General features: G+C 49.8%; 2 protein-coding genes across 2 annotated transcripts; one reads left to right on the top strand and one right to left on the bottom strand.

Moving 5' to 3' along the window:
* The first annotated feature begins 8320 nt into the window (after positions 1-8320).
* On the top strand, positions 8321-10239 carry LOC101766953 (zinc finger protein CONSTANS-LIKE 5). Its single transcript, XM_004951654.2, has 3 exons — positions 8321-9115; positions 9203-9340; positions 9488-10239. Exons 1-3 carry the CDS (start codon positions 8480-8482, stop codon positions 9872-9874), a joined length of 1161 nt encoding a protein of 386 aa, XP_004951711.1. The 5' UTR covers positions 8321-8479; the 3' UTR covers positions 9875-10239.
* An 8880-nt stretch (positions 10240-19119) lies between these two features.
* LOC101766532 (protein GLUTAMINE DUMPER 2) lies at positions 19120-20042 on the bottom strand. Its single transcript, XM_004951653.2, has one exon. The coding sequence runs from the start codon at positions 19889-19891 to the stop codon at positions 19319-19321; it is 573 nt and encodes a 190-aa protein (XP_004951710.1). The 5' UTR covers positions 19892-20042; the 3' UTR covers positions 19120-19318.
* Between the last annotated feature and the right edge of the window lie 3098 nt (positions 20043-23140).

The raw sequence follows: 23140 nt of genomic DNA, 5'->3' as shown, positions 1-23140 counted from the left end.
TGCGTTACTGGGCCACATTTCATTTGGGCCTGGTTTTGCTGCGCGTCGGCCCATTACAGCACTCGCTCCACTGATTACCACCGACCCAGTAACCGATCGAACCATTCGGATTCGGTGGCCCCACCCCCACGTAACGTACGTACTACGCGGCTGGCCTGTTCGACTCCGTTTCGCTCTAGTCTACAGGTATTCGTAAGTTAACCCTCGTAACGGGGTCACAATTAACCCACAACGAGATGATGTCGTCCAAGGTCCGCCTCGCGATCAACGTCGCCTTCGTGATTCTGGGCGTCATCTTCGCGCTCTGGGGCTGCCTCGGCCACGGCGAGACCAGGTACTACAGGATGACGCTGTGGATCGCCGCCGGATGCGCCTTCCTGTCCGCCGCCGCCTTCTTCTCCTGCGACATCATCTACGACGACTCGCCCAAGCGGGGGAGGACGCAGCCTGCTGCTGCCTTGGACGTCGAGTCCGCCGGCGAGCTGCGGTTTGCTTCCAACCCCAAGTAGAACGACAGAACGAGCACCAAAGTTAGCTGCTCAGCTACTTGGTCGTCGTCGCTCGCAGCCTCGCACAGCTTGATGCATGCTACTACTCTACGGACAACAAACTGAGAGAGTGTGTGCTAATTGTTGGTAGCTGTCATGGCTTTTGCTTTGGTAGCAGCCGACAACCATGCTTGCAGGCAGGGGCCTGGCGCTCCCACGCGCGCACCCTGCTTGTTTGGGCCTTCGCGCTCTGCACGTTGGCCAGTAAGTAAATCCCAAAAAGACGTCGCGCCACGTGGCCATGTTTCTTCCCCGGGGGGGGGGGGGGGGGGGGGTGTTGCGGTGGGCGGTGCGGCCGGCTCAACCACCGCAGGATCCGTCGGCGCCGAAAGCCGCCGGCAAGAACGTACGATCCCGGCCTGCCGGTCTAAGTGCACGTGTGCGCTCCCGGACGCGCGCGGGCAGGCACTCGGCGGTGCGCTCCTCTGCACGCGCGTACGCATGCCTTCCTGATCCGATCGTGCGTGCGTACTTCTCCAACAGCTAGCTACACCGGCCGGTCGCGTTTGGCCCGGCGGGCATGTGATCCATCGGTGCCGGCCGGCTGGCAGATCGCCTCGCGGGGCGGGATGATGCCGATGCACATGCATGGCGGCGCACCCAGCAAGGCAGCAACAGTGACGGCCGGGCTAGCTCCTGGCTCCACGAGGTCGTACAGGGGGTCTCAAGACCCCTCCCTCCATAGTCCCAAACGGACCTACCTCCCCGTGTCGAAAAGGATAGAGTCCGAGTCCCATTTCAGAAGCGCTGAGATCCTGTACGATCACGAGCTTGGAGTCACATCTCCTTACCCTTATTTTGCCAAAAAAGTTTCTTCCCGACCTCCACGTACGCCTTTCTTCTTCTTCTTGTTTTTTTTTTTTTTTTTGAGTTTATCAGCACTTTTCGTCATTTTAGCACGGATGTTAAAGCAAATCCGATGGCGGTGGATGGATCGCATCTAGCTAGGCACAGGGGAGCTACACTTGCATGCGCCGGAACCGTCTGGAACCCTCGCCCACCGGCCTAGATCGAAACAGTTGAACCGCAGGCTGTAGCGCACCGCACCCACGCCATGATACGGTGATGGATACAGGACTTGGCGAGTCCGCGTCGTCGCCGATCGATCGAGTGCCTTCGCATCCACGGCAATGCATGCTCAGCTGCTCCATCACCCGCGGCCGGCCGACCCGATCGATCCACCGAATCTCCTATCCTGCTCGACCGACCGCGTGATGACCCGACGAGAGCTTGAGCATGGCGGCGGCGAGGTGGGCCCGGCCCTTGGGGTTGGCGGCAGGGGCAGGGCCCAGCGCCCCAGCTCTTCCGCGAGCGCGTCAACCTGCCCGGCCGCCGGACCCACCAGCACCACGCCTTCCACTTCCGGTGCTCGAGCTCGAGCAAGCTGCAGAGGGCCGGGAGATAGATACGCGCGCACCCGCCGTGTTGATTGGGGCGCCCCATCGCCTCGGTGGTCTGATCGTGCCACCCCCCACCCCGCCACCCGGGCATCCAGCTCGTTCACACGCACGCCCAAGCTCCCTGAGACGCGCACGATTAATGAGCGCTCATAACTCCGAAAAGATGGGGGGAGCTCCACTTGACGGGGACATGCATATGATCCCCTGCACACTTCACTCAAAAGTAGGAGTACTACAATACTAACAAGAGAAACTGGCACGTGCGCGTTATTGCACCCTTATTGTGGCAATTCGAGATGCAGGTCACAATAAGCTTAATCAAAACTTCTTGGTTTTTTCTTCGTGTGATTGGCCGTTCCAAGACGATGCGATCTACGCTTACGTTCGGAGGAAATCTCAACAAGACGATGCCATGATTATTAAGAAATTTCGAAACGATCCAACCTTGAAGTGGCTACCGATACGTAGCTGGAGTGCTGGACATGCTGGAATCGGCAAAGCGACATGTTCACATGGCGCACCGGATCGGCGCGCCGCTGTCCCCATCCCCTCCACGGGAAATGACGGCATCCCGTTCGTCACCCGCGCCCCCAAATGACCGGCCTGCCCCTCGCCCCCCATCCCCGTCAGGCCGTCACCCGCTGCCCTCGGCGGCAGGTCACGCGACGCGACACCCCCGCGCCGCGCGCGCACGCCCGCGTCGCCAACTTGCGCCCGCGCGCTTGACGCGACTCCGCCAGCTCGGCCTCGGCGGCGCGGCGTCAACGCGAGCGGGGACCCCGGACGATTCGGCGGGTCGGAGTCGCCGCGCGCGCCAGGCCGCGGGGAACGCCGCCGATCGGCCGGCCGTGTCGAGCGGTGGAGGAGCCGCGCGCGGCGGCGGCTGTCGGCCGCGGCGTGCGCGGCGCGCCTGCCCAAGCAAGTGGCGGGTGGATTTGCCGGGGACCTTGGGCAGCAGCAGCATCGAATCCGTTGCTGTTTCCGATGGAGATCTTTCTCCGGAAAGACAAGTTTTGGACGGTTTGTCTTCCGTGCATCACGAAGCATTTGATCGCGGACTTGTTCGACGTACGGTGATGGCTACTCTTAACACGCACGCGATCGCGGGGGATTTCCCAGCTTGACGTGTATGCCATGCAAAACTGTTTCCGTCTCTTCTGGAAAGTGCGTGGGTTGGATTGTTCGTATTATTACGATATATGTGAAATGTCCAGTTAGTAGGAAAGAAAGCTGCCGTGCATACACTCACGTACACAGCGCGTGCACTATCAAGATAAAATGCTACTTTTACAGTCTTAGATCAGCACAGTTTCATTACACTATTACCAAGACTGGAAATTAGGTAACCGTGCATGTTAATTATCGTGGGGACGAAACTCCTCTCGCATACGATGAACTCTTCATTCTCTCTCCTCATAAAGATAGTAAAATTACTGATGTGGCATATAATTTAATGCCCATAAAACTCTCCAAGAAATTTTCACTGAGATTGGCCTTATAAGACTTGTTTGGATTCATCAACTAAAATTTAGCTAGCTAAATCTAATTGATTTGGATCCAAACAGGTCAACTAAAGGACCAGCTAAAAATCCTCCTAGCTAAAAAATCCTTTAGCTGTTTCCACCCAGCTAAACCAGCTAAAACTATTCAAAGACCAAAATGCCCTTATAATTTCGAAGAAATTACCCACTGAGCATAAACTTCCCCTCCTCTCAATCCAGTGTTCCCGCAAGCCGCCCCCTCCACCGCGCTGCACCCGTCAGACTTCCCGATCCCCTTTTCTTCTTCGCGCCGCCCGCCCCTCACCTTCCACCGCGCCGCCCCATCCTACCTCCACCACCTGTAGATCTCCGCCGGTGCAAGATGGTTCGCTCGGAGGATGTCGATGACGACAACGTCTTGTTTTGGGAAGCCAATGCCCCACCCTGCAATCGGTCGTTCATCCCCACATCCATGTCGGCGTCGGCCCCCAATCACGACGGTGCAAGCTTAAGCACGCCGACCTCGTCCTTTGTTGGCCGGGCTGTTGGTGAGCTGGACCTGAACTCTGAGGCACCGCAGGACATCGATGACTTGTCCTTTATGGATATATTGGGTGTATCATCGGTCGACGCACTTCAAGTGGCCTCAGATGGCGTCGACAGTACCCAGACAGGTGTCCTCCTTGGAGGTCGCGGTGGTCGTGGGGCCGGTGGTGGCCGCTGCGGCCGTGGAGCCCGTGGCGGCTGTGGTGCCCCTGCTGGTGGTGGCGCTGGGGCCGGCCATGTCTCCAGCACTGGTCGTGGTGACAATGCTGCACCGCCCCATCCTCCTGCAACGCAGCCTTATCGGGCCCCTCAATTGACCGACCAAACTTCAAGTTCCGCTGGTGAGCGTGGCCGTGTTCGTGCTGCAACTTCAGAGTCTTATGGCGTCTCACCGGAAGAAGAAGACGATGTCAAAGAGGTTGTTGGCCATGGAAATCAAGTGAGAAAATGGATCCAAACTTAAGTTGCAGTGTACGTGGTTGATAGATTGTTAGTGTGTTAATTGTTAATTGCTTCTGTTTGATTAATGGTAGTGCCTCACAAATGTTTGTGTGTTAATTGTTAATTGCTTGTTTCACATGGATATACTTCTATTTTCTGTACAGAGATCTTGATTAATAATTTCATTATTCTGTTATGAGTGTTCATAGTATGTCAAATTTGAATATGAAGTAGAAAGGTAGCTTTGACAAGGCTAATTGGACTAGTTTCAACAACAATGTGGTGTTCTCTGACCTTTGTGTTGAGCAAATAAGGGTTGAAAATAGGAGCAACGGAACTATGACTACTAGAGCATACAACAACATAGCAGCGGCTTTCTATGTACACACAGGTTTGCATCACTCTAAAATTCAGTTCAATAATTCAATAATAGCTGGGATCAACTTAAGAGTTTCTTCACCTTATGGGTTTATTGTAACAAACAAAGTGAAATTGGCAAGACTCCTCAAGGTGGTATTGTGGCAAGCGAAGCATTTTGGGATAAGCACACTAAGGTAATTGTCCTTGTTCTGTTTTTCTCTCCATTTGTCCACTATAATGTACTTGTTCTTATTTTTCTTTTGTTTTTCTCAGAAACAACCTTTGTTCTTATTTTTCTTTTGTTTTTTTTCAGAAACAACCTAAGAGGAAGAAGCTCAAATATGGCCCTCCAGAGTGTCTAGAAGATCTTGAAGTGATGTTTGGATGAATAACTATTGATGGGTCATGTACTTGCATTCCTGGAGAGATTCCGTGCGATAGGGATGAGGAGGAGGAGCATTTCAATTATTTACATTCCTCACTTCGCAATGTCATAGAGCGCTCTTTTGGTGTTTTGAAGATGAAGTATAGGATTTTATTGAACTTACCAATTTATCCTATGGCAAAACAATCCAAAATTACCCTTGCATGCATGGCTCTTCATAATTTTATTAGAGAAAATGCTCTTGGAGATATGAACTTGACATGTGCGATCAAGACAAAAACTTTGTGCCAATGGCATCGTCCTCTTCATCTCAACCAAGAGCGGTCTACAATCATCTAGGTGCTGAAGATGGAAGCATGAACACTTTTCATGACCAACTTGCTGATGCTTTGTTTGCCGTGAGGGAGTGAGTGTGATAGGGTATTTGATGCACTTTGGATACATTAAAATTTATTTGAATTTGTATGAACTATGAATATTTCTCCAGTATTTTTTTCCTTTGAAAGAACGCTCTCTATTTTCCCTATACTCTGTGCGACAAACTACAGAGCAACAAGGCTCCTGGCGATCAACAGAGCAACAAGGCTCCTCGTGATCAACGGAGCAGCGCCAATAGGACCTTCTGGTGCCAACAGGAAACGGAGCAGAGGTAAAGAAATCTTTGATGCCGAAACACAAACAGAACAGGTCATGTTGGCGCCAAAGATGGTTGAGATAAATGTATAATTAATGAAGGGTAGCGTGGTCACTTACTTTCAACAATTAGCATTTAGCTAGGATCCAAACACGTCCAACTAAAGTTTTGATCCAAATAGGGCCTAAGTACTTGGAGAGATCGATATAATTTGAGATGGATGAAATCATCGATAGTTAAGGCAATGCTCATCTAAAAAGAAGAGCAAATCTATTTGGTGATAATTATTGTATAGGGTACGACACCTGCTTTAATTTCAGTATGAGTGGTTTAGGTCCTGTTTGGGAACTAAGTGCTAAAGTTTAGCACCCTCAAATGGAGGGCTAAAGTTTAGCACATTGGGATGTTTGGATAGTGTGCTAAACTTTAGCACCTTTGGTGGCAAATGACAGCAGTGCCCCTCCTTCCCTCCTGGCGCACTACCCTCTCCCTGCACTATTCCCTCTCCCGCACTACGGTCCTTCCGGTCGATCTCTCTCCACTCCCCCAACTGCATGCACATGGTCGATCTCTCTCTCCTCTACTCGATCCAAATCGGCCGCCAGTGAAGGCCTCCGCCGGTGAGGCACGAAGGGGCAGTGGAGCTCCCACTCCACGCAGGGAGGGCGCGAGGTGCCAGCAGGGCTTGCCCGCGGGGGAGCGTCGGTGGCTGGCTGGGCCGAGCTTGCCCACGGGGAGCGGTGGCGCCAGGTCGGGCCGAGCTCTCCTGCTGGGGGTGGCAGCGCGCGGGCCTCAGCGGTGAGCTTCCCCGTGGGGAGCGGCAACGCTAAGCCGGGCCGAGGTCCAGCAGCTCCAGTAGTATGCCCGCGTCCTCGCTGCCGTGGGAGAGGCTCCGACGAAGCGCGGGCACGGCGCCTCCCATGCGGCCGGAGGTGGCGGCGAGGTCGAGGCGCTCGTGCCACACACGGCGCAGGAGGGGCTCGCCCGCGGAGGCCTTGCCAAGAATGGGATGTGGCGGCATGGGGAGGAGCTGCCCCGTCCCTTCCTGGATGCGCGGGTGGCGTAGAAGGGGCTCACCTATGGCTTCCTCGCCGGGAGTGGGATGCGGTGACGGTGGAGGAGCGCGGTGGGAGGCGCGCAAGGTTGGGGAGGGAGAGAGGTGCGCAACGGCGGCCGCGGTGGAGAAAGCGAGGCGGAAGCATCGGACGGCGGGGTGCGGCTGGGAGGAGAGGGAGAGGGGATGTGAGAGGGCAACAGGGGAAAAGTGGGCCTTGGACCACTTTTAGCATCCATTAGCACCTTTTAGTACCTCTTAGATGGGCCTTTAGCACCCCTATTTAAGAATCCATTGCTAAAATGAGATGTAAAGTTTAGCGCCCCTTCCAAACACCCTTACGAGTGTTTGAGACTCGAGAACGAGTCTACCTTCCGTCGTCGTTGACGGCAGTGTATGGCTTCCAAAATCCAAATTAAAGGGGTAGATATACGTCAGAGCAATTAAACAGGAGCCTAGCTCGTGGACTCCGCCCCTCCGGCAATTTGATCTAGCAGGCCATCAATGATTCAGCAAGGTTAGCACGAGGCTATTTCCGACATTTCCCGCGCTAGCTTCACGTCTTTCGCAGCTGGAGCTGTGGTAGTTTGGGTCTCCGAAGTGAGAAGGCAGAGCCAGCTAGACGGACGTTGATTGGCAGCGACGGTATCTCGTCACAGGTTAATGACGAGCACGAGAGGTAGTTAATCGGTTGCCAGGGCCTTCATTAAGACTAACTTTTAGAACTAATAATTACCTTTTGACCTGTAAACGCGCGCGCTGGCCACAACGACGACGTCAAACCGCCCGCCATAAAGTTCTCCCTTGTCTCTTGTGAAACCGGTGAGGTTGACGCGTCTGATCGAGTAGTCGCCGCTTTCGTGGTAATATCTTAGCTACCTCTGCCCGATCTTATCGCCCACTTATGTAAATTCACCGTCACTTATCACTCGAGCTAATTACCCTGTGAAATGCTGTAATTCAGATCGAGCGTAGCTTCTATCGTGCCGGGAAAAGCTAGATTATACAAACCGTCATCTGAGCATGAATTTTGAATCAAGCAAAGTCATGGAGCTGGTCTGGCATGGACACGCGGCGATAAGCTGCAGGGATGCCAGGATTTAATAGCATATCCGTACAGGGATTATCCGGAAAGCCTGCCTGTCTAACGACCTAATCCCCTGCCTCCCATGACCAGTGATGAACTGATCACCCATGCTATGGCTAACCCTCTCCATGCTCCAAGATGTCCGTGCGCGGGCCCCACGGCTCACATGACCCGGCATCGACACGTGGGCCCCCACCACCCAGAAAATCCACGAGATCAACATTTCGCGTATTTTCGCTTGGACCGCGCCGGCCCACGTGTCCCCCAAGCCCACGTCACCGTCGCCGCCCCCTACCCCACCACCTACCCGAGACCATCCCATCCGCCGGCCTAAACAAACGCGCCCGCCCGCCCGCCCGCCCACCCGCGAAACCATCCATCCCTTCCCTATAAAGCAAGGAATAGTCGCGGCTTGCTCCAGCTTCACTAAGCTTGCTGCCAAATCCTGCCATTAGTAGCAAGCACCGAGCATTAAGTTAATCAAGTAGCGTGACGGCTAGCTAGCTGCTGGTCGGGGAGGTAGACGAAGAGAGGGTCGATCGGATGGAGGTGGGGCTGGCGGCGAGGTACTGGGGCGTGGGCGGGCGGCGGTGCGGGGCGTGCGGAGGCTCGCCGGCGGCGGTGCACTGCCGGACGTGCCCGGGCGGCGGCGCGTACCTGTGCGCGGGGTGCGACGCGGGGCACGCGGCGGCGGGGCACGAGAGGGTGTGGGTCTGCGAGGTGTGCGAGCGCGCGCCGGCCGCCGTCACGTGCCGCGCCGACGCGGCCGCGCTCTGCGCCGCCTGCGACGCCGACATCCACGACGCCAACCCGCTGGCGCGACGGCACGAGCGCGTCCCCGTGCAGCCCATCGGGGCGGCGGCCGCGCCGCACGCGGCGGACCCGATGCTGTTCGTCGCCGCCGCCGCCGTGGGAGAGAAGGACGACGACGCCGCGGCCGCCGGGATGCTTGGTGGTGCCGCCAAAGTCGACGCGAAGCAGCTGGAGTTCCTGTTCGCGGAGGTCATGGACCCGTTCCTCGGTCAGGAGGAGTTCGCGAGGTTCCCGCACGCCGACAGCGTCGTGCCTAACAACGGATCCAGCGGCGGCGCGTTAGACCTCGACTTCGGTGGCGGCGTCGCCGCCGGCGCCGCCAAGCCGTCCTACAGCTCCTACACGGCGGCGTCGGTCGCCCATAGCGTAAGTGCTTAGATAATTACCTCCTCCATCTTCGTGTGCACGTCTTCTTAGCTAGTATAGCTAATCTTCTTGGGTTTGGTCGAGCAGGGCTCGTCGTCGGAGGTCGGCCTGGTCCCGGACGCGATCTGCGGCCGCGGCGGGAGCGTGACCGGCGGCGTCATCGAGCTCGACTTCGCGCAGTCCAAGGCGGCGTACCTGCCGTACGCCGCGACTCCTACCCACAGTGTAAGACCACGTGCCTGCCCTGTACTACGTGCTAGAGCTGCAAGAGCTTACTTCCCTAGGCACGATGAAGATCACATGATAGCTAGCTAGGATGGATGCACTGCACCGTGCCGATTTTATTAAAACTTGGTTCTGGTACATGAGCAGGTGTCGTCTTTGAACGTGGGGGCGGTGCCGGAGCGCGGCGACGGCGGCGTCATGGCCGGCAGGGTGGCCGTCGCGACGGCGGCCGGGGAGAGCCGGGAGGCGCGGCTGATGCGGTACCGCGAGAAGCGGAAGAACAGGCGGTTCGAGAAGACGATCCGCTACGCGTCCCGCAAGGCCTACGCCGAGTCGCGGCCGCGCGTCAAGGGCCGCTTCGCCAAGCGCGCCGACGACAACGACGCCGACGCCGCCGCAGCCGACGACTTCGTCACCAGCAGCACGGCCGCCGCGCCGCCGCCGCCGCAGCAGCAGCAGCCCGCCGCCTACCCTAGCTACGTGCTCAACTTCTCCCCCGCCGCCGCCGGCTACGGCGTCGTGCCCACCTTCTGATGACGGCGTCGCATGCCATGTTTTTGAGCCGGCCGATCACTCGATTTGGGGGCGCCGGTGTAACAATGCACGCGCTGTGTTCGACGTACGTGCGTGCCGTGCTCTGCATGCGCGCGTATTTGTTTGCTAGAACGGCAAGTTCTAGTTCTAGTAGGCGTGGTGCGGCACCGCCGCATAGAATTTTCTTCCTTGGTGATCACCCGCTTTGGGCAGGCCTTGGTTAAACTAGCAGGCTAGTGTGTACTCCTACTTGTTTGCTGGAACGGCAAGGTTTCCAGTTCTGTAATTTTGGATCATCAGGAAGATGCACGCTTGGCATCTGATGATCTCTTTGAATGATTCACTATGCTATACTTATTCGGGAAGTCCTGGATCTCTTTGCAAAGTTGCATGCATGCTATATTTGGCTCCTCCGTGCAGCAGATTCCCCTAGCGCCGAGCTAGAAACGATCAAACGAGTCGTGTGTCAGCCTTTCACGCAGTTCGGCTTAGCAATCCACTCATTCCAGCCTTCTTCGATCGAATGGGTTATAAGGCAACATATGAGGTGCAAATCAATGAATCTGTGCAAACTTGTAAACTACCAATCAGGATCACTAGATGCTGATCCAATGGATGAGGTGAGAGATGGGACGATTATGCGCTTAAGCCCCCCCACCCCCCACCTGCTAGCCTTTTTTCCAAAAAAAACCCTGCGCTAGCGATTCGCGTCATTTTTTCTGGTTCCCCGTGCGCAGAACGGTTCATCGCATCGCGAGTTGCCCCTGCCCCTGCCTCCACCCTCGCCGGACACCGTCGCGAGTGCGCCGCCAATGGATTCCGCCGCCCGGGTGCGTCGCCAGGGGATTTCGGCGCCCGGTCCCCGCCGCCAGGCGATTCCGTGCCCTGGCCCATGGCCACCGTCGCCCCTTCCCCCTCCAGCCTCCTACCCGCCTCCACCCTCCGTCACGAGCCAGCCGTCGAGGCTCACCGCCCGGATCCGCAGCCGCCGCGCCCCTAGCACTGGCGCCATCAGCGCCCCTGTCACGAGTCAGCGGATTGGAGGACGAGTCACAAGGAGAGAAGGATGAGAAGCCGGACACAATCTCGTTGGGCACCGCCGCTTGATGGACAGGCTGCTGCCCCCACTGGCCGCCGACGCCTGATGGCCAGGCTGCTGGCCCTCTGGGTCACCGCCCTCGATGAAGTATTGATTTGGAATTGATGTTGTGCCTTGATCTTGCAGGTGACGAAGCTGCAACTGATACTGTAATTGTCATTGTGAAAATTGTGAAGGTAGCTAGTTGTTGTGCAGGTACTTGTAATTGTGAAAATGCAATTGTAAAAGTTCCTGAAAATGATACCATCAGGTTGAAAGATTGCTCCTTTCTCTCAAATTGGTGTACTGGTTACTGGGATAGTGGTGCATTGTCTGATACCTAATTTATAAACAGCCATACAAAACAACAAACAACTGTAGCTAGGAAAATGCAATATCAGTACATAGTAACTGGAATAATCTGGAACTAAGTACTAACATCCAAGAAGGAAGAGATAAACAACTATTTCATTTCTCAGCGGAAACATTTTGCTAACATTGTTAATCTGCATTCTGAGAACATTGCTAAAATTTTGCAGAAATTGTTAATCTGCAGGAATTGTTTGCACATGGATGGACCTGTTTTGGAAGTTCTCAATGACTGTATTCTAATCACAAACGAAAACAAATATGATCAAATTGCAGTGAACTCCATGTCCATGTTGTATATGCAATGAAACACTGAAAATTGGCAGTAATAAGCTGAATAATATTACTAGTAAAAAAAGTGTTTACATGAACTTGAAATATTAGCCAACAACATTGTTTGGGCAACTGCGTGCATCATGATCCCATGCTTGCTTACATTTTCCACACGTCCATTTACTTTAACCCTTGCTTGCAGTCTTCATCTCCTTACTCTTCTTAAACCTTTTGCATCTCCATTTCGACTTGATATCATTTGGTGGATGTATATTGACTTGATTTTGAATTTTACTACCAAGGAAAGATTCATACTCATCCTGTTTATTAACTCTCGTAGCAGGCATGATCTTTTGGAGAGGTTCTACTAGGTTAGATAAACTAGAAAAATCAAAAGTCCATCCCTTGTTCAGAGTTCTTAGCCATTTGGATAAGATCTTCAAACTGGTTGCGTGAATCTGAAATCTTTTTCCGCATTGCCACCTCCATAGGATCTTCAGGCTTTTCATCTAGCAGTTACCGATCCCCATCCGTATTCCTTCAATTTCTTTCTTCTTTGGCGCCGATTCTACTGATGACGAAATCCGGCGTCAACACCTTTTTCATCAAATAATAGATCCTTGTAAAATTGAATATCAAGACTATTGTACAAAATAGCCATAGAAAAAAATCATACAATACAAACCTTTTACATCTTTTCTCCATCTCTTCATAATATAAATCGATGGTATCTCATTTTTCTTCTCAACTCTAAGCACTTGTATGATATGATGGCACAGGATGCCATAGGACTCATATAATTTACAGGAGTACCTACCAAACATGTCTGACTTGTTCAACTGAACCACTCGCTCTTTTCCAGATAGACTGTTGATGGTGATAATTTTTATATCTTCACACTCTGTAATGCCTTGAATAATACAATGATCTCTTGCAGCTACGATTTGTTTCCTGAAATTTATTGAAGGCTCCATGTGTATATATCACGTTACATTGCTTCTCCATGGCTCATGGTGTCATCAATTTAGGAGTGGTGTGAAGACTTGCATTATCGACTTTCAACTCCTCTTGGCGTTAGCACTCCAAAGTTGTGTCAAACCTTAGCCAGAACTCAACAAAGGTCAATTTTCGATGAATGAAACGGTTAAAAAAAGAATTTGCACTCTCCGATCGTGACGTAGTCCTAAGGATTCCTGCTAGAGGTATATCCATAAAGTATGCTGGAATCCATGATTGACGCATGACAAACTTTGTGAAAAACTAATCATTTCCCATGAGTGCAAAATTTGTTATGATAGAATTTTATTGTGACTCAAAATCATCTGAAGTCTCGAAGCCCCAAACATGTGTGTAGTCTATCTCAGAACTGTTCATCCTCTCTTATAGAGGGCCCGACTTTCTTAGGTACCTTTTCCATGATATGCCACATAAGTCTATGAGTTGTATCCGGTAGAATATGAGCAATAGCAGCCTTCATGCTCGCATCTTCATCTGTTATGATTAGATGAGGTGCTACTCCACGCATAGCCTTAAGAAAGGTGTTAAACAACCATTCATAGGACTCAATCTTTTCATTTGCCAAGAGTGCTGCCCCTAGGAAAACACTTTGCAAGTGATGATTGACTCCAGTAAATAGCACAAAAATCATGTTATACTGGTTAGTGGTGTATGTTGAATCCACCGAAACCACATCACCAAAAACACAATAGTTTTTCCTGCATAAGGCATCTGCCCAAAACACACGAACAAGTTGTCCTTGTTCATCCACCATAAAGTCATAAAAGAAGGCAGGATTTACTTCCTTCTTTCGCTCAAGTTGTGCCACAAATATTTGTGCATCTGCATCCTTGATTTTGCTCCTGAGGTCACGGTAATAGTTTTGCAAATCCCTCAGTGTGCACCCAACATTCTGAAACCCACCCTCACTAATATGGAGAAGTCTATATGCGTGTGAAGTGCCAATGCTAGCCTTATGACAACTGAACAAGGTACTCTTTGCCCTATCACTAACATTACGGTTGGATCTTAGCAAATGCCTCTTATCTGGTGACACAAAACCATGGTTGTGCTCCTCAACTATTGAAGCTATCCGATACTTCTTGTCACTGTCAAGCTTGACAACAATATGTGCCTCACAATCACATCTGGTTTCCATCCATGTCTTTCTCTTTTTTCCGGATCTGTCAATAACATTTTTTACGTTCTCCTTTCTATACCCTTCCCTTAAACAATAATACCGCTTGAATAATATTTCATCATTTTGCTTCTTGTCCTGACCAACATGAACAGAGAAACCAGCTTCATGTGCATACGATTTGTAAAATTTCTCCACATATGTAAGTGTATCAAATATCATTCCAACCACAAGCTTCAAATGATCCATGGCGGCGGCCTCAAAACTTCTTCCTGTAAGTCCTGGGACGGCGGGATCAACGGCGACGACTTCAGAGAGGGCGTCGTTCCCTGTCCATGGCTGCTGTTGTTGGCTATCACCGTCATTCCACATCGTCACGCCATCCGAGTACGTTCTCTGGCAATCAGATTGACAAAACTTGCAATCAAACGAAAAGGAAACCGGGCCACAAAAACAAAAAGAAAGGTCACGAAAAGGAACTCACACACGCCAGAGCCGCGCACCGGGCGCACGCAAAAATGATCAGTCGCTCTCCACCACATCCACGTCGAAGCCTAGGCGCTGCTGCTGGTCGATCCATAGCAGGTAATGAATATGTTATCCAGCAGCAGGGAAGGGAAGCTGGGTCAGGGTGTGCTGTGTCTCAGTGCCTGTGTGCATGGCATGGTGTCAGAGTTGTTCACATTCAGTTTAGTGCTCATACGATCGAGGTGCTACCATATACATTGGCATCTCGCCATGAACACAGGCAGATGAAGAAGATTAAGGTACCAGTGGTCAGGATGATGAAGGGGGTGCCGGTGGTGGTCTTGAAGATCTTTTTGACGTCCTCCAGGAGAATCTTGGTGAGGACGTGAGGCCTGCACGCGAGGAACGCAGAGCACCTGATCAGGCCTGGCGCACGGGCGGCAGAAGAATCTGGCGGCGTAGTCGCAGCTCGCTCGATCGCGATGCAACCGCCTGGCACATGTGCATGCGAATCGCTAGGGGGGTTCTGGAAAAAAGGCCGGCAGGTGGGGGGCTTAAGCGCAAAATCATCCCATCAATCACCCTATCCATTGGATCAGCATCTAGTGGTCCTGATTGGTAGTTTCCAAGTTTGCACAGGTTAGTTGGTTTGCACCTGATATGTTGCTGGGTTATAAGGACGGATTCGACATAAACTCGTCTACCCGAGGCTCCTATCTATAGCTTTCGGTCCATCGAACGGCTAATCTCCTTCCTCTTCTTCTTCCTCCGGCCAACCACCACCTCCGCCCCCCTCTCCTCCACCACCCCAGCCGGCGGCAAGAGCGCCGCCCACCCACCATCCGTCGCCGTGACCCGTCGCTCCCGGCATCGGTCGCAGCCCACGGGGGTCCAGCCCCACCCGGCCGACGGTGCTCCCGCGTTGCCTCACCTCCATCATCGGCCAAATCGCCACTGCTGCCGAACCTTCTGCCACCCCCGACCTTTTTCTCTAAGACCGGTGGCAATTGGAGCTCAACTCCACGGAACCCGAAATCCTAACCCCGCAGACCTCGGTGGCGACCTCGCTGCCGGCCGCTCCCCCCATCTCGCGCCCTTTCCACCGGACTCCGGATCCTCGATGGCATGGGAGGCAGCAGTGGCGTGGGAGAGTGTAAGAGGAGAGGAAGAGGAGGGCGATCGTACGGCCTGTAGATCGCGCACGAATCTTGAAGCCATTGAAGTCAAGTGCCTACCAATCTTTCGGAAGCCATATAGGGAATTTTTTTATTTTAGCATTTTGCAAAAATATATAGTCGGATGAAAAAATTGCAAAACTAGTCTACTGTCGCCGGCTGGGCCGGCGGTAAGACACTTCCGCCGGCCCAAGCGGCGGTTGGGCTCGCGGAAGAGCTTTACCGCCGACCCAGCCGGCCCTAACGATACACCCCTCCGTACCATACTTTCAAAAAATCATAACTAATTCATATCAACTCGGACGAAGATAAATTTTATATGAAAATTTTAGATCTCGATGAGGTCTACAACTTTGTAGTTAAAACTTTTTCAATTTGATGTCATATTAGTGCTCAAATAATCGACACAAGTTTCAGATCCAAAAATTTAGATCTGAAACTTGTGTCAATTATTTAAGCACCAATATAACATCAAATGAAAAAAGTTTTAACTAAAAGGTTGTAGATCTCGTCGAGATCTACAATTTTCATATAAAGTTTATCTCCATCCAAGTTGATATGAATTAGTTATGATTTTTTGAAAGTATGGTGGGAGGAGTGTACCGTTACCGCCGGCCGGCGGAAGCACCTTACCGCCGGCCTAGCCGGCGACAGTAGACTAGGTTTGCAATTTTTTCATCCGACTATATATTTTTACAAAATGCTAAAATAAAAAATAAAAAAAGTTCCCATATAGGAATACCACGTGTCCGCGTCTACCCATGTCCTCGGTTAAGACAATTTTAGCTGCGGTCCGTGCGCGCGGCCCAATTTGTTGCATCGGTGGAGTGCTTGACAAGGCCGTGGGCGGGCGGACACCATCGCTTTGCGCCTTTGCCTTTTTTTTTTTGGAAAAGGAATTGCGCCTTTGCCTTCGCTTCAAGCTTTTTGCTGGTATCTTCCTTATCCTTTCGGTCTTATTAGTCAGTCAGTCACGCTATCATCCGTATCAGATTAAGGTCTTATCCGTATCATCCGTATCATTAAGGTCTTATTAGTCAGTCACTCACGCTATCGGTCTTATCCTTTTGTTTCTTAAGGAGTACGACTAGCTGATATCTCTGTTGATCCTTGATCGGGAGCATCCTGTTCCAGGTTAGTAGGTGTTGCATTCTACTGTAGTATTTTGCATGCAGACTGCCAAATTGTGCTTGTGGGAATTCGAAAAAAAAAAAGTGCTTGTGGGAGCAGGCTTTCCATCTGCTGCGCTGATGGGCCTGGCCCAATGTATTGCCTCGGCCAATGGGCCTTTTACGCTCTGGAAGCGATTTCTTCCTCCTGCTCTTCTGGAATTGCTCATCCTTTTATTGGTAGTGTGATCATGTACACATTTTTTTTTTTCCCTTGATGGCCATTGGCTGCTCAATCGAGATATACTCCACGATTACTGTGACGAGGATCCCGTAGGCGTACGCATCGCGTCCTAATTAACGTGCGGGATCGATCTCGACTGCTCCGAGCAGTAAAACTACACGTTGTAATTAAGTTCTGAAGAAACTTTTGTGGAAACAGACAGACAGACGATGCGCATATGTACTCTTGATGCAGAATTGACCCGTCAACTGTCAAGAATATAATCTTGCGCGAGTTGACAGGCCACGGGGGCATCTAATCCATGCTGTCGGCCCACTAAGCATGCATGCATGGCGTACATGAATGAATTCTTGACGTTTCAGGTGACCTCCCACTCAAATCCAACAGGGCCGATATAAAAGTGCGCGGTGGCCCACTCTCAAAATTTCAAAGTTTTCATCTTGTTCTCTGCTGACTCTCAAAATCCCGAGTCTAAATGACCTTGTTACTAGCTGCTCGTTCATGTTAAAAATGTCTCCCCCGTTTTACTATTACTAATTGGAGATTTTTTTTAAGCCTCCAATAAAATCACCTAATATCCTAGGTGGACACTCTAGAAAAAAATCATAAAAATTCTTTAAAAAAAGCAAAATATCATCTGGCCATCAATAGGTAGACTTAAATCATCATAGCCATTGGTTCTATTATGTTTTCTAAAAAAATACCCACATTATGAAAATAATTTAAAATAACCCTCTAATTCTATATATAAATTATCCACCTATACCAATATATAAATAAACTAAAGTAACTCCCTAATCTTCATCAAAATTACCCACTTATGCCATTATAATAATAATATTTAATAACCCCTTAAATTTGCAACTAAATTACTCACCACTAATACTTTTTTTTAACTTAAAGTAACCCTTAAATTTGCATCTGTACTACCCACATATGCCATTATTAAAAGTAATAACATGCGGTAATCCAACATTTGAATCTAAATCATTTTAATTAAAAATATACAACAATATATAATTAAATTGTTTATTTCTTACACTATTGGTATATGATATAGTAATTAAGCTATATGCGCATAATGTGTGTCACTATTTATAAAGATAAAGATATAGGGAAATTTATGAGAGTATAGATTTCTATGTTAAATTATAGCTCAAACTTAGGATTCATTAAATAAATTCAAGCGCATACCTGCAATGTAAAGTGAAAATTTAAAGATTATAAATATGGATGAAAATACTAGCTAAAATCTATCACAATTAGATGAAGATAATAAGTATATATCTATATAAGTATTGTGTTCGAATATTTAACAAATGAGAGGTAGATCAAGGTAATAGTTGCGTAGTAATGTGACCTTATTTTATCATTGGAGACTCAACGTTAGTTCTCACGAGAAATGTCCAAAAGTAAACTAATATATGATTCTAAATTACCTATTTATGTCATTGTTAATATAAAAATACTAAGTTAAGGTATATACGCATGATGAGTATCACCCTATAGACAGTTTATGCTTGTATATGTTAGGAAGTGAGGAAAAATAATATTTTTTATACTAAAACATAATGTATGGAGGTGTGATACAAAATGAAAAAAAAGTGTGAATGTGGATGAAAAAGTGTATAGAGTAATTACTAATTAAAAATCAATCACAATCGGACAAAGATAAGTAGACATCTATATGAGTATTATGTTGAAGTATTGAAAAAATAAGAGAGTGGTAGGTTAACAATTTTGATTATTAATTAGAAGTTTAATTTCTAAATAATTTTCAAATATAGTAGATTTTAAAAATATTAGCCCGTGCGGAAATACGGGTTGATGGACTCGTGAAATACAATTGGTGGGGATCCTCTCCCCCGTTACACCTTAAAAAAAGGAAGTTAAAAACATCAACAGCAAGAACAACTTTTTTTTCATTTCCCATACAATTTATCCTGATCCACACGATGACAGTCCAATACTCCAATACACTCGACAGTAGATTTGGTGGCGACCGACGGATGGATGGTCCAGAACTAGAAGGCCCGAACGAAGCTGTCGCAGGCCAGCCAGAGCGCACACTTCCCTGAGCTTCAGTCCGTACGTCCATGATGATGCTCCTCGACCTCGGATCGCTGGATGATGGCTACCTCTGTCCAATTGTCCGTGCGCACACCAATGAGCAATTCAGCTGCGAGTTGTCCTCTGTTGTACCGTCCGTGGCCAAATGGTCTGGCTCCCTGTTTGTTTGCGCGGCACCTGTTTTGGCTCTGTTTGGAATTCAGGGATTTCGATCGATTCATCGCAAGAATCGAACTGTTTTCGGTGAAACTTATCTGTTCAAAGTAAAGTCATGCTGCCCTGTGTCAAAGATCATCCATCTATCCCACTCCATACACACCTTTTCTTTCTGTTTCTCGGTTCTTTGTTCCAACAATTTGAAATTTTGAATCATGCTCAAAACAATGGCCTCGATAATCTGCAGCTCCAGTTCCTGGCTAATTACATTTGGCATCAACGGTTGGGAAGAATATACAAGAAAAGCAGGCGTCAAAAAGAAAAAAAAATGCAAGAACCAGAGCTAACCAGCTCTTCAAACGAGCTTTTCATCTCTCACTGATCACAGAACTACCGCTAACAACACCACTCTGCTCGCTTCGGCTCATCAGCTCGTCGCCGGCCGGCCGCGATCTCGCCCCGCACTCCACGCACCTCCCCTCCTCGTCGCCGTCACCGCATCCCACGCCCACGTCCACGGCCACGTCGTCGGCGTCCACTCCCCGGCCCGACGCCGGCATGGCGAGGAACGTCGGCCTCTCGTCGCCGGCCATGATGACCACCACATGCTCCCGCCAATGGTCCCCAGCCAGCCCGGCCTCGCCGGCCGCCGCGGCCTTCCCGCCGCCGTCGCCGCGCCGGCTCCCCGTGCCGCCCTGCCGCTCGGCGTCCTCCGGCTCTCCCGCGGCGAGGAGGTTGCCGGAGAGCTTCCAGTAGGTGCAGGCCAGGGCGAGCAGCGACAGCGCTATGAGCCCCAGCATCGCGGCCAGCCCACCGAAGAGGTACGGCACCGGGGACTGCCACGGCGAGTGCGGCGCCGGGAGCCTCGTGCCCGAGCTCGGCGACGCCGCCGTGGGGCCGTGGACCATGGCCATGGGGTGCTCGCCGCCGGCAGGCCACATGGTCTCGCTGATCTTCTAGCGCATGCCAGTGACACGAGGCTCAGTGCCTCTGTTGCTGCTTGTGTTTTGGCTGTCTGAGAGAGAGAGATGCTCAAGTGTTCTTCAGGGTTAGTGAAATGGCAATATGAGCCAGTGGCTGTACTTGCCTAGTAGGCCTCTATATATAGAATTTCATTAAGGTACAAACATGGTAATAAGTTGGTAACAAATCATTGAATCAAGCAGAAAAGGGTTTAATTTAGTACTGAAAATTGAAGAGAAAAATGAAATGGAGTGGAGCAAAGATTTTTGCGCTCATACTTTGTATCGATAAATCGAACTTTTAGCGGGTTATTTGTAAAGCGGATAAATTTGATTCCTTTGCTAAAGTACATTATGATCTGCCCCCGATCCCACGGCAAAGACATTCCGAGCAAGGGCACCTGGGGTTGCTTCACTGGCTTGTTAACCTGATATTGTTTTCAATAGGCTGCCTGGGTGATCAGTGAGAAAAAGCAACCACTGTGTTAGCTTTGCTGGGGTACTATAGCATATCTGTGGGGATTATCACTTGTTTACAATCTCACAAATTTAAAGTCATGTTCTTATCCATGAGCGACAAACATGAATGTTATCCCCATAAGTGGATCCAGCATTATATGGCTTTTTGCAGACGTGTGCGCACTGTGGCTTACAATTTGCCCATTTTGTAAGTTGAAAGAACTCTACAAAGGGATTGAACAGATTGATCCAACAACACATTCTTTTTTTTCTTAGCTTATCTATGCCTCTCACTCAAACACCTGCAATTGGTATGAGCAAAAACGCTGAGTAATTATACCATGTTGTTCTTCTCTTTGAGTGATTCCTTCACATGCTAGTGTATATCCTCATCTAGAATAAAAGGAAAGTATCTCACTTTATTTCTTTTTCTCGTGGTGGGATAACCAAAAGTTTAGACCAAATTAAACATCAATTTGAAGTTTTGAACATCAAAATATACCGAATCTAGTAACAAAATCAAGAGACCGCTGATCGTAAAAATTTGTTTACAAAAATCTTACAGTACTGGATTAGACGGCACTGCTCATTTCAGGACAAGCAAACTGCACACCTCACCACAATAATTGAGCACTACAGAGAAATTAACTTTCGCAGTGTTAGAGTTTCAGTTTATTTCGTAAACGTCCATACCAATCAAAAGACGAAACCACATGAAAAGTATGATGGAATTCATATGCATATTTCACAAAAGCTACAGAAGCTGACCACTCCTCCCCCCCCCCCCCCCCCCAAAAAAAAAAAAAAACAGAAGCTGACCACTAGAAATTCTTTTAATGTTTATTTCATCAATCATCATAAAGGAGAAACGCTTTAATAATTGTGTTACTTCCTCCGTTCGACTTCTCCCTACTCCAGTGCTTTCCGTTAAAGGCGACGAGGGAGCTATCATTTTTGAGAGAAAGGTAATGACCTTTCGTTTTTGAACGTTTTCGAGCTTTTGGATACCGTGATATTTGCGGCACATGTACACGACAATCAGAGCCTGACTCTTGCAAGTAGAAGTGCGTTTGGCTCGGGCACTGTTGATGACGACAACATGAAAACCACATAAAAGGTTTCCCACTCTCACTGGTTTTTATATCAAAATTGTGAGATAGAAAAATTGAGGCACACCTTGTGAGAGCAAAGCAAACTTATCGCCACGGAAACTAAACAATTAGGATGGGAGGAACCCCATTTTTCCTTTATGGAAAGGAGGAATCTTTTTTTTTCTTTTTTTGCTTCCTTGGTTGTCGACACGATAAGTCTACTCGTAAACAGAAGTCAAAATAATGATTATATTGCATGATTTTTTTTTATGAAAAACCGATGCACGATGTATTTTCGCTCTCGCTCAAAACCAAAAAAAAAACGCATTGGGAGAAACGAGTCGCTAAAAGGTGAAGAACAGAGGACGAATCTATCTGCATGCATACCCCATCGGCGCATCATCCACACCTTCGCCACCTTTCGCAGAGGGACACGGCTGAAGTGAGGACAGCCCGGCCACTTGGTTGAGCGATCGCAATCGATCCTTGTTGGTCACGCATGTCCTTTCTTCCTGACCGGGCTATCGGACGCAATTAATGGCCTCTCAAAGCTTAATTCAGACGGAATCCATTCAAAGGATTTAAACTGATCGGTCCCCTTTGATTACCTGGTTTGGGGTCGGTGGAGTCACATGCAGGCAGCTATCTTTGGGTTGGCTGGCACACTAGTCCAGCGATCACCACCGAGCGTGTCACACTCTGATCGGATTGCCGTTAGCAGGGTGTTTTAGCGTGTTGTTTTTACCTGAACCAGCGTCTTATTTGTGCTAGAATGCGAAGTGATGCTGGCAGTAGTTGCTGACTGTTGTTAACTTTGTTGTTTTGTCGGGTTCTTCTTGCCATCGTTCTCTTTGCTCGATCTCTCTCATTTAATATAATCAGCAGCTCTCCTTTCCGTTTCATCTTTTTTTTAAAAAAAAAAGTTGACGCTGATGGGGCATATCAGTTGGTTGAGACAATGGACTTCAGTTTGTTTGGGTTGCCACTAAAATCCTCCCACGATTAACCAACCACTTGGGATTCTCCTACTCCTAGATGCATAGTAGAGCAGCTGCGGCGGCTCGATCAGCTCGGCCTGACCCAGTGTCCCACTGGCATATGAGTGTGCCGGCCACCGGAGCGAAGCCGGCAGCAGAGGCCTACCGCCTACGTACCCGCTGCGCTGCCGCTCTGGGATAAGCTCGAAGCCACCAAAAAGGCAGCGAAGATGCCCAAATCCAAAAGCAAGATGAGGAGGGGAGACAAGCCGGAAAGGAGCTCATATCCGATGCCCGATTAGCTTGCTCGCCGACGAGGCCCGCGCTGTAGCGTTACTGTGACTGTGGCGGGAACGAGGAGCACTGAGCAGCTCAGAGTCGTTCCTGATCATCGCATCGCAGCAACTAGTAGAATCCTTTCCTAGCAGATGCCATTGTTTACAGGAATTTTGCAGGGAATACAGTGTTTTTTCTTTCTGATGATTGCAAACACAAACAGTCTTCAGGTGCAGGGCCCAAGGCCACATCGCACTTCGAAATTCAGTGCGCACTGGAAAGGAATTCAGCATCCGGGCTGTAGGCTCTAGGTCAGCCTGTGTGCAGCCGCCGCCGCCGCCGCCGCCGCCGATTCTGCTCAACGTGGAGGTTGGTCTGGATGCTCAGCAACAGTGTACATCTGTGGGAAGTGCCTGTGCTCAGGT

This window comes from Setaria italica, chromosome I (genome assembly GCF_000263155.2).
Source record: "Setaria italica strain Yugu1 chromosome I, Setaria_italica_v2.0, whole genome shotgun sequence".
In the NCBI taxonomy this organism is placed as follows: Eukaryota; Viridiplantae; Streptophyta; class Magnoliopsida; order Poales; family Poaceae; genus Setaria; species Setaria italica.
Note: the sequence above shows the minus strand (reverse complement) of the source record. Positions and strands in the feature narration are given on the sequence as shown.